The following is a 16,880-nucleotide window of genomic DNA, read 5'->3' as shown; positions in this document are numbered from 1 at the left end:
GACTTACTCCATTTTTGTGTCTATCTTCTTATATTTTGGTGTTGGTGATATTTGGAGTTTAAATGTAGACCCTAGGTTCCTGGGAATGAGTTTTTCAGTAGACTATTCAAGTGCAACTTCTGGGAGCTGCATTCAATTCTGACCTGTTGTGCAGAGTTTACAAGTTCCCCTTCTGATTGGAGGCAGACTGCCGATTGTAATCTAGAGCAAGAAAATGCATGCAAATCCGATCTAAAAGTCTCAAATGCCACTATCATAATTGCCCCCACCGCCGACCCCTGGCAGTGTTTCAGGCCTCCACCATTCTCTTTATGGGTGGTGGGGGAAACTTGCCCCATACATTTCTATTAAACATTTGCTCATTGTGTCTCCATTGACTGGTTCGTACGTAACAAAAAGCTTTTACTGTCCCTCTGTACACGTGACTATAAGCTAAACTCGCCCCTCTCGCCTTTATAGCCATGCCCTGTAGTGTTGGATATGTCCACTCTGGGCAAAAGGGTTCTGCGTCTCATGACTTTACATTCTTGTATCAAGTCTCCCCTCGACCTCCGACATTCTAAAGACAAAAATTCAACTTGTCCCTGTAGATGAAACCATCTAATCGAGGCAGCATTCTGGTAAACATCTTACTCTGAACCCCTCTCCAAAGCTTGTACATCTTTCCTGTAATGGGGTGACCAGAACTGCACATAATCAAGTTTATTCTGCTGCTTAAAATAGTTGACACTCATTTTGCCCAGTGAGGAGTTTCAGAATAATTCGAGTCACAAGATGGTGCTGCAGTTGAACATTTGTAGACTGCAAAATGAGAGCAATACAATCCTATATTGTAATTGAGACTGATGGGGAACAAAAGCAGCCGATGTTTTCACTGTGTGGTGACTATTTATTATTATTATTAAGCGCCCATTCATGTTTTCACTTTTTATGCCCCTGTCCCACTTAGGAAACCTGAACGGAAACCTCTGGAGAGTTTGTGCCCCACCCAAGGTTTCCATGCGGTTCCCAGAGGTTTTTGTCAGTCTCCCTACCTGCTTCCACTACCTGCAACCTCCGGGAACCGCACGGAAACCTTGGGTGGGGCGCAAAGTCTCCAGAGGCTTCCGTTCAGGTTTCCTAAGTGGGACAGGGGCTGTAATGGGACCTCTGAATTGTGCACAAATTCAATATTGCCTGCATTCCACTTGCTATAAACACATTTTTTGCTGTAGCATACTGCTGTCATCTGTTAATATGTCATTTACAGCTCTCACAATTGGTCAAATCCTCTCAAAGGTGTCTTTCTATAATTGAAGCCTTCATGTGTAAAAGTTGTCTATGATACGTTTAGGATGGCTGACAGGTTGGTGTATTGAATCACATCTAATCTAATCTCCATGGTTTGCTATTCTCCTTCTGTGGCCCTGGAGAATAATCATAGGTGTTTAAACTTTATTTTGTGTTTAACCCAGAGTCTAAATTAACAACAGAATGCTTCAAAAGGTGAACCTGGAAGTAAGACTTATTGGATGAAGTACCACTGGTAGTGATATTCTTTATTAGAATTGGTATCAGCGGATCTATATGTAGTCTTTATTCTTGGCTTGTATTGAAAAGTCAGTTGTTTAGCTTCCTTGAAGGTTCAAAGATGGATAATTTTTATATTGATTAATCATTTAGGAGGTGCTGGAAGGTTGTTTATTAAAATGTGTTTGGTTTTGTAATGTCTGTGCTCCATTTAATCTTCCTGTGTGCTTGTTTTTGTTTTAGGACAACATCCGCATTGAAGAATCTGCTCGCTTGCTGGTGGAACACATCATTAGTGCTGAAGATGATGATGGAGCTCCAGCTGATCCTGAAATTATTTCCTCCCAGCAACTGTCACAGCACAGTAACCATTCCGGCTGCACTGCTTGTACAAAGTAATGCTGGATCACTGCCGTGGGGAGGGCAAGGGGGTGGTGGGGAAATAATGGGCCTGGCGAATGTGATGTAGAGAGTTGAAAGGCCAACAAACTCACCTGGAGAGCCCTTGGAGAAGGACCACTGCATGTACTCAATGACTTGAACCAGCTGCTGAAACATCTGGGTTAGTAATTGCACTGCTCCCATGGACATTTCTATATTGATCATGTCTTGTTCCATTAATGTCATCCCGCTGAAATGTATTTTTTTTTTTCTGGGTTGAGATTGAGAGCAGCCTTTTTCAGCTGCCAGACGCTATTAATTTTAAAATGGATCTAGGCATTATGATGGTAATGGGAGTTCTGAAGGTTGGATTCTGGGCACTCGTTCTTTGGGAAGAAAATTAGTTTCAAATTGGGTGCATTTAGCTTTGATCCTTTTGCCCCATGCTCACTCCTCTCCAGTCTACCAGACCTACTCATAATGTGAGCAGTTTATGGCTGACCATCTTTGTTTTGTGCAGATTTTGGCAGCAGGTTCAAGAACTACTGTTATAAACACCTGCAGTATAAGAGGATATTTTTCCAATGTCCAGTGCATTTTGCCAAATGGACAAATACATTCCTTTTGCAATTGTTGGGACTCTGAGCTCTGCTCAATAATTTGTCCCCACAAATTGCTTGCATCAGTTGCTTTTGTACAGCACTTTTATAGTGTTGGTTTTTTTTTCCAATCGTGTGCAATAAGGAACAGCACCTCTTTGGAAAGTAAGAAGTCTATTTTTCCATCTAAGACTTTCTGAGAACCTCCGCTCCTATGCCAGATTCACATTTTTGTGCTGGAGCCGAACTGCAGTTATTCTATTTTTTTTGTTAGCGTGATCAATTATTGGATCCTGAAATAGCACCAGACTTCCTTTGCTCTGACCTTTTGCCACTTTGTTCTTGCCCATGAATTGGACGGGGAGGAGTGAGGAGTAATGGCAGAGCTGTGGGATTTCTGAGGTTGAGAGTTCATACTGAAGACACAGAAATAGAATTATAAGTTCAGTGCTTGCAAGATCACACCCGTCACCCCTTATGAATATTCCACACATGAATTTCATTATGGTATAATGTTCATGCTGCTTCTCAACACTTTATTGTTGGGTTACATTGGGTATAATCAGTGTTAATATGGGAGTCTGCCCCTGTTTTAATTGTCACTCCTAATTTGTCCAGTGTTGGGGCTATGCCAGTGTTAAATTGCATGTATAAGGTCGTATTTCCCCACACTAACTCTCCCCTGCACATCCTGTATTGGATTATTTGGGACTTTGGAATGTTTCGGGGTGGTATGAATTTTGATATCCACCACATTCTCCTGATTTGGTACTTGAGGAAATTGACTGTATTAGTGCCACTTATTTATGAATAAACTTCCTCTGCCCAAACACACTTTGAGTTGGTCCAGCTTCTAATATTGTTAAGCATCAGTTTTGTTATGCATTGCAATGTATGCTAAACTTGAGCAAATTTCTGTGCATAAGCACAGGTCTGGCAACCAGATCGAAGCAGTGCAGGCCTGTAAACCTTGAAAGCTAAAAATCAGACCACAAACGTGAAGAAGCAGCACCTTGCGCACTATCATCCTAAATGATGGTTATGCCTTGGGGTGTGAAGGTCCAGACTACATTGCAACAATCATTGATTAGAAGTGTTGTGATTTATCCATCTTTTGGTCTTGAAATCCAAAGTATCTCAAGATGGACCTATTTGATTTGCACCAAATGATGTGGGGGATAAAAAGCTTATTTTGCTGGACTCGGCAAGAACACCAGGATGAGACCCCCTTGGTCTACAAATACCAAAAGAACTCTCTTCTGGAGAAGAGTTTCAAATGCCAGTAAGAGTGCAATACCAAGAAGTACTTTTGAAAATGAATCCTCTGGAAGTTCCACCAGCTGTAATTTAAGCATCAATCTATGATATCTGTGTTTAGCACACCCATGGCCTGGATGCAGGAGTAGTTGTACAGTACAGTAACAGGCCATTCAGCCCACTGAGTTCATACTGGCCACGCACCCATTCACGATAATCCCATTGTATCCTTCCACATTTCCTTAACGACCGTTCCCCCTCATCCACGTGGTGGGGACAGTCTGTCGAGGCCAAGTAACTACCGATGTACCTTTTGGGGGATGTTAGAAATGAGAATACCAGAAGAAAGCCACACAGACACTTGGAGAACATAACCTTTGGTCACTGTGGAATTTGGAATTCAACGTGTTGTTGCTAGTGCTGAGGCAGCAGCTCATTGAGTTTATGCCAATGCTGCCACTACATTACATCAACTGTTCCATAATGGATCACCCTGTGCCTGGGGTGGTAACGATTGTAGTTTGGTGTTCAAATCCCTTCATTCCCTCTTGTTTTGAAACTTTCTAAGCCTGCACTGGGCCTGGCTGATAATGTAGGGCAAGAACAGTTTTTTTCAGTTTCATCTCTGCAGTGAACAGTGTAGATTCTGTTTCAACGACACTGCCATTTTGGGATAAGGCAGCCAATTGAGTAGACTCCCACCTTTTAAAATCATCCCCCCTTCCATTGATGCCGCGTAGCTGGTACGTGCTAGTGAAGATAGATGCAAAAATGCTGAGGTATCTCAGTGGTTCAGGCAGCATATCTGGAGAAAATGGGTTTTGTCAGGACCCTTCAGTCAGGCTAGTGAAGGCTGCTATTGGAGCACCTGCCATGTCACTTTTTTCCTGCGATTACAAAGTGAACTAATGTGACTGCCTTGCCATCCTGCAGTGGACACTTGTAGCCGAGTTAAATCCCCAACACCCCAATTCACTAAGTTGCCGTTCAGTATCTCCCTATCCAGTATCACTAGTCATCCACTATACCATCAATTTGTTCATTCTGTGAATTAGTTTGACATTTTGTTTAAAATCATTTAAACAAAAATTGGTTTTAGCAGATTTTTGTCTGGCTAGACTGTCATTTTTTTCTAGTTGAGGATCATTTTCATTTGCAACTGATAAAGATGTTGTCGGGACTCAAGGGCCTGACCTGTAGGGAGAGGTCGCACTGGCCAGGACTCTTCCTAGGAGTTACACAAAAAGGCTGGAGAAACTCAGCGGGTGCAGCAGCATCCATGGAGCGAAGGAAATAGGCAATGTTTCCGGCCGAAACCCTTCTTCAGACTACTCTTCCTAGGAGTGCTGGAGGATGAGGAGTGATCTTGTAGAAATATACAAAATAATGGAAGGAAGAGATCGGGTAAACGCAGTCTCTTGACCAGAGTAGTGGTTGTGAACCAGAGGACATGGGTTTAATGTGAGGGAGGAGAGGTTTAAAGGGAACCTGTGGCAATTTTAGTACAAAAAGGGTAATGGGTATATCGAGTAAGCTGCCGGGAGAGGTAATCGAGGCAGGTATTATTGCAACTTTTAAGAAACATATCGACATGTTCATGGATAGGTTTGGAGGATTTGATTTGATTTAATTTATTGTCATTTGTCTTCAATTAAGAGACAATGGAATTCTCTTTCCCTTGCAGTCATATTAAAAAAAAAACAAAAAAAACTCAAACACAGTAGTCCACAACACAAACGGCCCCACAGCAGCACGAAAGTTCCCCACTGTGAGTGAAGGAACCAGAGTGCAGTCTGAAGAGGGTTTCGACCCGAAACGTTGCCTTTTTCCTTCGCTCCATAGATGCTGCTGCACCCGCTGAGTTTCTCCAGCTTTTTTGTGTACCTTCCAGTCCAGATATGGGCCAAAAGCCAGTAGGTGTGACGTGTGTAGATGGTACATGTTGGTTGGTGTGGGCAAGTTGGGCAGATGTAGGTGTTTTCACACTGTATAACTCTATGACTCGGTTTGTAGATGTGCCTATGATCCACTGAGCTGTCTCCATGTACTGGAAGAATGGATTGTGTTCTCGTAAAGACAGTCATAAGATACCAGAATAAAAGGCCCTGTGTTATAAAGATGTTTCAATTTCCTGCAGGAGTGTTATCTGGGGATCATGGTTACAATATTTGACCCTTGGCCAATCCAGCATGTGGGGGCTAATGTCCCGCAGCACTGTTGCCATCTGATTAGTTTTAAACCATTAAAAATGGTTGTTAGATATCACGGCTTCATCATGTAGATAGAAACAAGCGCAGGTTTTCAGCATGCGCTGTTGCCATGTGGGTCTTTATTTTTCAAACGCACACTGCGCATACTCACACATATTCACGAGACTGATCAGACATTGAATATATCACATGACACATCATTACCACTCTAGTACTTTGCTCTTAAAGTTAGTTACCATTATATACACTACACTGCTCTCCCCTTAAAGTAAAATAACTTGTAAACATAGAAACATAGAAATTAGGTGCAGGAGTAGGCCATTCGGCCCTTCGAGCCTGCACCGTCATTCAATATGATCATGGCTGATCATCCAACTCAGTATCCCGTACCTGCCTTCTCTCCATACCCCCTGATCCCCTTAGCCACAAGGGCCACATCTAACTCCCTCTTAAATATAGCCAATGAACTGGCCTCAACTACCCTCTGCGGCAGAGAGTTCCAGAGATTCACCACTCTGTGTGAAAAAAGTTTTTAACATCTCGGTTTTAAAGGATTTCCCCCTTATCCTTAAGCTGTGACCCCTTGTCCTGGACTTCCCCAATATCGGGAACAATCTTCCTGCATCTAGCCTGCCCAACCACTTAAGAATTTTGTAAGTTTCTATAAGATCCACACTCAATCTCCTAAATTCTAGAGAGTATAAACCAAGTCTATCCAGTCTTTCTTCATAAGACAGTCCTGACATCCCAGGAATCAGTCTGGTGAACCCTCTCTGCACTCCCTCTATGGAAATAATGTCCTTCCTCAGATTTGGAGACCAAAACTGTACACAATACTCCAGGTGTGGTCTCACCAAGACCCTGTACAACTGCAGTAGAACCTCCCTGCTCCTATACTCAAATCCTTTTGCTATGAAAGCTAACATAACATTCGCTTCAGACAAACATGAATAACTTTATAAATGTAATCTAATGACTGGTTTACGCACTCTTTCTGATCTCCATAGTGGTTTAGGGGGAGTCAGGTTGTGGTTCTAAAGGAGAGTCAAGTTCAGGATCATTTACCTTTGTCTCTACTTTCTTTGGAGATTCTGATTGGAATAATACCAAAGTCTGCCAGATCAGCATCTTTGTCTATGCTATGCTCATGTTCATCCCTTGCTGGAATCACATGGTTTATGTGTACTCTTCTAACACGCCATCCAATTTCTACCAAGAACCTCCTGGTACCACACACTTCAACTACTGTTCCCACCTCCCATTTGTTTGCTTTGTAAGGAGGGGCTGAGAACACAAACCTGATCATGTGTATTGAACCTACGTTCATTTTGACTTCCACCATAATGACGTTTCTGATCAGATTGTTTGCGTTCAACCTTAGGTGATAGGTTAGGTAGAACCAAACTTGGTCTAGTTCCGAGCCTTCTTTTCATGACAAGTTCAGCTGGCTTATACCCTGTGGTAGATTGTGGCGTGGTACGATTTTTCAATAAGAGACTAGCTAGCCACTGTGACATACTGAATTTTGAATTCCCTTCAAGAACTTGTTTCTTGAGAGCTGCTTTGACTATCCTGATTGACCTTTCGGCTGCGCCGTTAGATGCCGCATGGTAAGTCGGCACTAAGGAATGCTTGATACCATTAAGCTTCATAAAAGTTTGGAACGGTGCAGCACAAAATTGGAGGCCCTTGTCAGAGACTGGCTCTTCAGGTAATCCATGACATGCAAACTTAGACTGCAATGCGTCTATTGTTGTTTCTGTTGTTGTGTTTGGACCCATATGTACCTCCTCAATCCACTTTGAGTGGCTATCTACCAAAACAAGAAAATTATTATTCATGTGTTCACAAAAATCGACATGAACCCTCTGAAAATGTCTAGTAGGCCAAGACCATGTTTGCTAATAGGTTTGGGTAGGCCTACATTTACAACTATCACGGGTGCTACATTTGCTATACATTGTATACAAACTTAAAGCACACGGCATTGGGGTTTCAGTATTGATGTGGATAGAGAACTGGCTGGCAAACAGGAAGCAAAGAGTAGGAGTAAACGGGTCCTTTTCACAATGGCGGGCAGTGACTAGTGGGGTACCGCAAGGCTCAGTGCTGGGACCCCAGCTATTTACAATATATATTAATGATCTGGATGAGGGAATTGAAGGCAATGTCTCCAAGTTTGCGGATGACACTAAGCTGGGCGGCAGTGTTAGCTGTGAGGAGGATGCTAGGAGACTGCAAGGTGACTTGGATAGGCTGGGTGAGTGGGCAAATTTTGGCAGATGCAGTATAATGTGGATAAATGTGAGGTTATCCATTTTGGTGGCAAAAACAGGAAAGCAGACTATTATCTAAATGGTGGCCGATTAGGAAAAGGGGAGATGCAGCGAGACCTGGGTGTCATGGTACACCAGTCATTGAAAGTAGGCATGCAGGTGCAGCAGGCAGTGAAGAAAGTGAATGGTATGTTAGCTTTCATAGCAAAAGGATTTGAGTATAGGAGCAGGGAGGTTCTACTGCAGTTGTACAGGGTCTTGGTGAGACCACACCTGGAGTATTGCGTTCAGTTTTGGTCTCCAAATCTGAGGAAAGACATTATTGCCATAGAGGGAGTGCAGAGAAGGTTCACCAGACTGATTCCTGGGATGTCAGGACTGTCTTATGAAGAAAGACTGGATAGACTTGGTTTATACTCTCTAGAATTTAGGAGATTGAGAGTGGATGTTATAGAAACTTACAAAATTCTTAAGGGGTTGGGCAGGCTAGATGCAGGAAGATTGTTCCCGATGTTGGGGAAGTCCAGGACAAGTGGTCACAGCTTAAGGATAAGGGGGAAATCCTTTAGGACCGAGATGAAGAAAACTTTTTTCACAGAGAGTGGTGAATCTCTGGAACTCTCTGCCACAGAGGGTAGTTGAGGCCAGTTCATTGGCTATATTTAAGAGGGAGTTAGATGTGGCCCTTGTGGCTAAGGGGATCAGAGGGTATGGAGCGAAGGCAGGTACGGGATACTGAGTTGGATGATCAGCCATGATCATATTGAATGGCGGTGCAGGCTCGAAGGGTCGAATGGCCTACTCCTGCACCTAATTTCTACGTTTCTATGCTTGCCATTGCTTCTATGTCATTGCCCAATCCTGGCCAATACATGCAACCTCTGGCTGTAGACTTCATTCCCACAATACCTGTGTGTTCACTATGGAGTTCTTTAAGTAATCTTTGTCTTAAATAATTGGGTACCACTACTCTGTGACCCCTTGCTCATATGACAGTTCATGTCGTCTATTGTGATAAGATTTTAGTTCATTAGTACATGGTTTTATTTCTGACCATCCACACAAAGTTTGTCGTATACTTGTTTTAGCATTGTGTCCTTTAGAGTTTCAGCAGCAATTTTAGCTGTTGTGACTGGAAAGTCATTGTCCACTGCTTCAGTGACATAGATAGCACGATCAGTGCCCACATCTGATTCTCCATGAGGCAAACGCCACAATGTATCAGCGAAAGCATTGTCTTTTGAGCTGCGGTACTCAATGCTGTAGTCGTGCTGTGACAGGCGAACTGCCCAATGCTGCATCCTCGAGGCTGCCATTGTAGGTATTGCTGAACGAGGACCAAGGGTAGCGAGAAGTGGCTTATGATCAGTAACCAGGATGAATTTCCTCCCCAACAGATACTGATGGAATTTCTTGATCCCAAAGATGATACCAAGGGCTTCTTTCTCGATTTGTGCATAATTACACCCACTCTTGGTAAGCGTGCGTGATGCAAATGTTCCAGGCTTTTCTTGTCCATGTTCCGTTACATGTGAAATCACAGCTCCTACCCCACAGTGAGACACATCACAAGTTACATTTGTATCATAGTGAACAAGTAATGCATCACTGGTCAAGCTCTTCTTGCATGCATCATAAGCATTTTATTGCTCTTTGGACCATTCCCATTTTTTTGTCCTTGTTCAACAATTTGTGAAGAGGAGTTAGCTTTGTTGCTAACCCGGGTAAAAAGCGTGAGTAATACTGTGCCATACCCAGGAAGGAGTGGAGTTGAGACATTCTGTGGTGTTGGTGCGTTTGCTATGGCTTCAATCTTTTCCTTCACTGGTTGTAGTCCACGTTGATCCACATTCAAACCAAGTTACACTACGGTCTGTAAGAATGCACATTTGCATCTTTTCATCTTTATATTGTGATCATCAAGCCGTTTCAACACTTCACTGAGTATCTCCAGACTCTCATCCTCAGTAACAGTCGTCAGCAAGTCTTGATTGCTCAAACAATGCGATGTTCCTTGCAGAATCTTGTCCACTGCAGCTTGGATGATTTTTGGCACCAACTTCATACCATAGGGTAGTTTTGTGTAAGAATACAGCCCCATGTGTGTGTGTTATATCGTGAGGTACTGCTGGCCCTTACGATCAACATTTAGCTGAGCATATGCATGTGACAGATCTAGCTTGGAGAATATCTTGGATCCAGCAAGTTCAGCATATAAATCTTGAGGTTGGTAGTGGATACTGTTCATCATCTACTGCCTGGTGATGGTCACTTTGTAGACTCCACGCAAGCTCGCTGTGTTGTCTGTTTTCGGATCCACTGCTATTGGAGTAGCCCAATCACTGCGATCTGTTTTACCTGTACACGGTTTTGTTCCAACTTTTTGATTTCAGCTTCCACTTTACTTTTCAGTGAATATGGCACTGGTCGTGGTCTACAGTAGACGGGGTCGAATCCTTATGTGTGTTTGCTCACCCTTTATGCCATCATAGCTGTCATTGAACATAGCATGATGTTTCTGCAACAACTGACCCAGTTGTGTATGCGCTTTGACTTGGATTACAGATTTCCAGCACAGTTTCAGTAAGCGGAGCCCATTTTTGCCAATCAACGTTGGCCTATTGACATAACTCGCGACAACTATTGGCAACTTCAAAGTTTTGCCTTTGTGTTGTACATCACAAACTATCTGTCCAAATGTCTCCAATACTTCTCCAGATTACATTTTCAGCTGAATGTTTGTTTCTGTGAAAGGCGTGTTGCTAAACTTGGAATCATAGGTGGCTTTGCTTATATTTGTGCAATCAGCAGAGGTATCAATACAAATAGTAATGCATTGATTGTTCACTTTGACCCTTGTCTGAAAGCCTTCCTTTCCAGACACACTGTTCATTGTATAGATGCTGTACAGTCCAAGTTCATCATTCTCTAACTGTTCTTCGAGGTTGTGAATCCCACGCTTTAGTAGAGCCTTTTGTTTTGCTTTGTCCTGTGATGGTGCTCTACATGCTGATGCAATATGGTCTTTCCTTTGACAGTTGTAGCACGTAGAGTCCTTGAACTGGCACTTACTTGCGTTGTGTTGCCCATTGCATCGATAGCACATATCTGCGCTTTTCCCAGAACTTTGCTGTGAAGGCCTTTTCCCTGTTTTGTCATGCTTGTGTTTTGGAACTGCCGTTTGACTGTTGACTGTGCCAGCATGTGTTGGTCGCAACGCGTGTGCACTTTGACATGTCATCTCCATGGCCAAAGCGGTTTTACATGCCAAATCAAAGGGAAGGACTGATGTGTTCAGTAATTTTGATTGGATTCACTCATCCAGCATCACACATACAAATCTATCACGCAAAGCTCGATCCAGAAATGTCACAAAACAACAGTGTGGAGACGCTTCTTCAATTATATAATGCACTCGCCCACAGTCTCACCAGACTTCTGGTTTCTTGTGTGAAATTTGTAACTTTTTGCAATGGCTATGGGCTAAGGGTTGAAGTGAACATCATGTTCTGAAAGAACAGTCTCAAATGAAACATTCCTTGCTTTCTCTGGGGCTAGGATGTTGGTGGGAGTTTTATAAACTTCAGGACCAATTTCAGTTACTGATAATAGAATGGCTTTCTTTTGTTCCTGGATGGCCTTGTTTTGTGCTTGTACCTGCACTTGATCATCCTCTGTTTCTTCAGCTTCAATAATGTAATTTGAAGTTAAAAACATTTCCATTCGCTCACAGTATGTTAAAGGTTTCATGGTTCTTGTCGGAAGCCCCTAGTCGGCCTATGTATCCCAAGAACACCATCTTGTCCCGTAGACTCAACACAAAGATAGCCTGACAAACGCTAGACGATTTGTACAGCTGCTGTTTTAAACCAGTGCCTCTTAAACTATTTCAGTGTCATTCACCCTTGAGTCTTTATCACAAAATTTAATTTGCCCTTGACTCAATTTTCTTGGTTTTTTTGGTAATTTTCGTCTTATTCCAACGTGTATAATTTGATATATAATTTATTTTGTCACATGAGCAAAAGACACAAATTAACTCATTTCTTAAATGTTTATTTTATTCAACTTTTTGAACATCCTAAAAATATGTAAAGAAAACTAGAAAAAAAAAATTTAATTACCACTGGAGTTGGAAAATTATTCTGTTAGAATGATAAAAAACCATTCCAACATCTAAACACTGTGTTTCAGCCCCATCCTACTCTTTTGAGCTTTGATTACTGCAGTTTTTTTTTCTTGGAAAACTAGCTCAAAATCCATTGAGTAGGCGATTTAATATATTAGTATCCAACATAACTTTCTATAACTCGCTGATGAAAGCTCACAATACCACCAAATACAAACTTTGGTAGCTAAATTGCTACACAAAGTAAAGTTATGCCCGTCCCACTTAGGAAACCTGAACGGGAACCTCTGGAGACTTTGCACCCCACCCAAGGTTTCCGTGCGGTTCCTGAAGGTTGCAAGTGGTTGCCGGAGGTTGCAGGTGGTGGAAGCAGGTAGGGAGACTGACAAAAACCTCCGGGAACCGCACGGAAACCTTGGGTGGGGCGCAAAGTCTCCAGAGGTTTCCGTTCAGGTTTCCTAAGTGGGACAGGGGCATTACGGTTCCACAGTTGCCTATGGAAATCCTCCAGTGTTGTCATTTATAATGATCCCACTAGCTTGTCTAGTCTTCCCTAAAAGGTTATATTACAGTAAATTTGGGAAATATCCTGCTACTTTAAAATTATAAAACCATAGGTAGAGAGAAAAAAACATCAAATTTCCAGCTCCACTGCCATTAAAACCAATAAGAACTTACTAACCACTGCAATGCCTTTTATAAGTATAGAAAAAAATATATAAATATCTGAATGAATTAATTAATTCACCCCTCTAGTTTCATTCACCCCAAAATAATTTCATTAGCCCTTGGGTGAACCATTCACCAGTTTAAGAAGTTCAAGAAGGAACTGCAGATGCTGGAAAATCGAAGGTAGACAAATATGCTGGAGAAACTCAGCGGGTGAGGCAGCATCTATGGAGCGAAGGAAACGGGCAACGTTTCGGGCCGAAACCCTTCTTCAGAAGCTGTTTGCCGACCTCCTGCAATGTGTTTGGACCAACACATGGCAAAGAATGTATGAACTCGATAACTTAACGCCTCATTAATTTCCTTTTTAAAATGTAATCATTTGATAATGTGATTCAAGTCCTTGCTGGGGGTGAGGGCTAGGAAATTGAAATACCTTTTAAAATAAGTTTGGGAACAGCTCTATCCTGGACCGTTAGAAACTGCAACAAATTGAGCAGCCCAGACCCATCACACAAACCAACCTCCCTTCTATTAACTCCATTAACACCTCTCGCTGCCTCGGCAAGGCCAGCAGCAGCATCATCAAGGATGAGTCACACCCTGGCCACTCCCTCTTCTCCCCTCTCCCATCAGGCAAAAGGTATAGAAATGTGAAAACACACACCACCGGAATCAGGGACAGTTTCTTCCCAGCTGTTATCAGCCAACTGAATCATTTTATCACAACCAGAGAGCAATGCTGAACTACTATCTACCTCTTTAAAGTTCCTCGGACTATCCTTGACCGGACTTTGCTGGCTTTACCATGCACTAAACGTTATTCCCTTATGTATCTATGCACTGAAAATGAATCGATTGTAATCATGTATTGTCTTTCTGCTGACTGGTTAGCCCAACACAAAAAGCTTTTCACTGTACCTCTGTACACGTAACAATAAACTAAACTGAACAATATATTCCATTGCTCACCGTGATATTGTGATGTAGCACTTGGTGCCCTCTTCCTGCATCCATCTTCCCATGACCTGCCATGCCCATGCCGAACATGGAGGGGGCCTCATTCTATGGTGCTTCAGTGGATTAAGATTTCAAATGGATAAAGCTCTCTTGTACTTGGTGTTAAGCAGTTGTATTGGATATAGCGATGGAGTAAAATGTGCAAATTTGTTTATAAAGGGCCTTGGAAAAGATGTTCACTAAATTTCATTTTGAACAATTATACTTTAATTGTGTAGGCAGCAACTGCAGATGATGGTTTATACCAAAGATTTTGAATGTCCAAATGTATTAGTTGTTGCAGTGTAATGTAATCTTCAGTTTTCCCTGGGGAGTGTAGATGATGATGGTTTCAGTCAAGAATGCTACTTTAACGCAGTCATATCCTCAGTGGTGACCAGAGCAAAATAATGTGAGTACTCTGTGGTTCTTTCCACAGTGAATCCTTCAATTTTGCGCGTGACCTCTTTAGAAACATAAACATAGAAAATAGGTGCAGGAGGAGGCCATTCGGCCCTTTGAGCCAGCACCGCCATTCTATATGATCATGGCTGATCATCTACAAATCGGTGCCCTGTTCCTGCTTTTTCCCCATATCTCTTGATTCCTTTAGCCCTAGTGCTAAATCTAACTCTCTTGAAAACATCCAGTAAATTGGCCTCCGCTGCCTTCTGTGGCAGAGAATTCCACAGATTCACAACTCTCTGGGTGAAAATGTGTTTTTTCCTCATTCAGTCCTGAATGGCCTACCCCTTATTCTTAAAAAATGCCCCTGATTCTGGATTCCACCAACACCGGGAACATTTTTCCTGCATCAAGCCTGTCCAATCCTTTAAGAATTTTATGTTTCTATAAGATTCCCTCTCATCCTTTTAAATTCCAGTCGACCCATCTTTCATCATATGTCAGTCCCTCCATCCCGGGAATTAACCTGGTGAACCTAGGCTGCACTCCCTCAATAGCAAAAATGTCCTTCCTTGTAATTCCTTTCAGCTAATACCTTTCTGAACTATTTAGTCTGTTAATGGCAATAAACTGTTGCATCGCATTTAGTGATCAACATAGAACATGCAACAGTACAGCACAGGAACGGGCCCTTCAGCCCTCAATGTGTGTGCCAAACACAATGCCCAGCTGCACTGATCTCGGTTCCGGTGGTGTTGAGCAATTGTCTAATGATCCGATGCCAATATAAGGATTGCACCAGGATCTGCAGTTCCCATCATCTGGAGATTAGCAACACTGAGCACAGGGATTGATGTCTCCTGGTACAAAGGATTGTTAAAGACTACAAGGAGGGATTTAACTTCGGAGCTGCTTCATTGCCTCCTCTAATGCTGAGGCTTAACGATGGGGGATTGAGAATTTCTGGAAATAATTTAATGCCTTCTGAAATTCTAATGTCTTTTTGTCCTGAATCGCATTGTATGTGTAACGGTACTTTCAAGAGAAATTTCCAGAAGTGTTAAATATGGGACAATAGAAGAACTGGCCTTGAACTTTGTAAAATCATACAAATCATACTGAGACTAGAAAATAATCCTTATTGAGCCTGAGGGTATTGGATCAAAGAGAATTTCACCCTCCTGTTTCATATGTTTTTCTCACCAAAATATCCTAAGGGCACTGCAGCGTTAACATTGCTGCCTTACAGTGCTAGAGACCGGGGTTCGATTCTGACTGTGGGTTCTGTCTGTACGGAGTTTGTATGTTCTCCCTGTGGGTTTTCTCCAGGTGCTCCAGTTTCCTCCCATACTCCAAAGACGTACAGGCTTGTAGTTTAATTGACTTCTGTAAATTGTGCCGAGTGTGTAGGTTAGTGCCAGTGTACAAGGTGATAGCTGGTTGGCAAGGACTCAGTGGACCAAAGGGTCAGTTTCCACGCTGTATCCCTGAGCTAAACGAATGTACATTATCCAGAACCTCTTCTCATACTGGTGCCATTACCATGAGAGCTGATTTTTTTTTTTTACATTAGGAGTTAATTGTAAAAAGCCACAAGCAAAGCTCTGGAATTCATTGGCAATGGAATCAATAGACAATAGGTGCAGGAGGAGGCCATTTGGTCCTTTGAGCCAGCATCGCCATTCAATGTGATCATGGCTGATCATCCCCAATCAGTACCCCGTTCCTGCCTTCTCCCCATATCCCCTGACTCCGCTATCTCTAAGAGCCCTATCTATCTCTCTCTTGAAAGTATCCAGAGAACCGGCATCCACTGCCCTCTGAGGCAGAATTCCACAGACTCACAACTCTCTGTGAGAAAAAGTGTTCCTTCGTCTCCGTTCTAAATGGCTTGCTCCTTAATCTTAAACTGTGGCCCCTAGTTCTGGACTCCCCCAACATCGGGCCAAGTCAATGGATATAAAGCAGCCATAATGTGATGGTGATGCAGGATCTTTACTCCTTTTTGTGTGAACGTCTTTTAACAGTCGTCGACAATGACATTCTTCAAGATTTTAATCAAAGGAGTGATGAAATCATCTGATTGAGAGATTAGTTTTAAATTACTTTTGTGCAAAGCGATTTATTTAGGAAATCCAACTTTTGTACTTGGGAATAAAAACATTTCCTTTGGATAAACGTTAGTGCAAAAGATGCAAGTTTCAAAATCCTGACTACATTCACTCAATGTATTAAAGTTGTATAAATGGGGAAAAATACATTGGAATAAGTTCAAAGTATTTATTGTCTTTGACTATATGTATTTCTGGAAGAAGGGGACTGATACTGATTTTGGGTGAGTTTGATTAGAAAATAAGAACTACTTGAGTCTAAAAAAACTTCTTTATTCCAGAAAGTGCTGTTCCATCCTCTAGTAACCTTGATATGTTGTTATCACCATTCTTTG

At 42.3% G+C, this 16,880-nt stretch overlaps 1 protein-coding gene across 1 annotated transcript in view; it reads left to right on the top strand.

Moving 5' to 3' along the window:
* Positions 1-5,458, top strand: part of LOC129702082 (ras-related protein Rab-38-like) — a 28,236-nt gene extending 22,778 nt beyond the window's left edge. Inside the window, exon 3 of the mRNA XM_055643625.1 lies at positions 1,753-5,458. Coding sequence (XP_055499600.1) covers positions 1,753-1,908 — 156 coding nt within the window. The 3' untranslated portion in view covers positions 1,909-5,458. The remainder of the gene's footprint in view (positions 1-1,752) is intronic.
* Positions 5,459-16,880: the final 11,422 nt, after the last annotated feature.

The sequence above is a fragment of the Leucoraja erinacea genome, chromosome 12 (genome assembly GCF_028641065.1).
Source record: "Leucoraja erinacea ecotype New England chromosome 12, Leri_hhj_1, whole genome shotgun sequence".
NCBI lineage: Eukaryota > Metazoa > Chordata > Chondrichthyes > Rajiformes > Rajidae > Leucoraja > Leucoraja erinaceus.
This window is presented reverse-complemented; position numbering and strand designations above follow the sequence as displayed.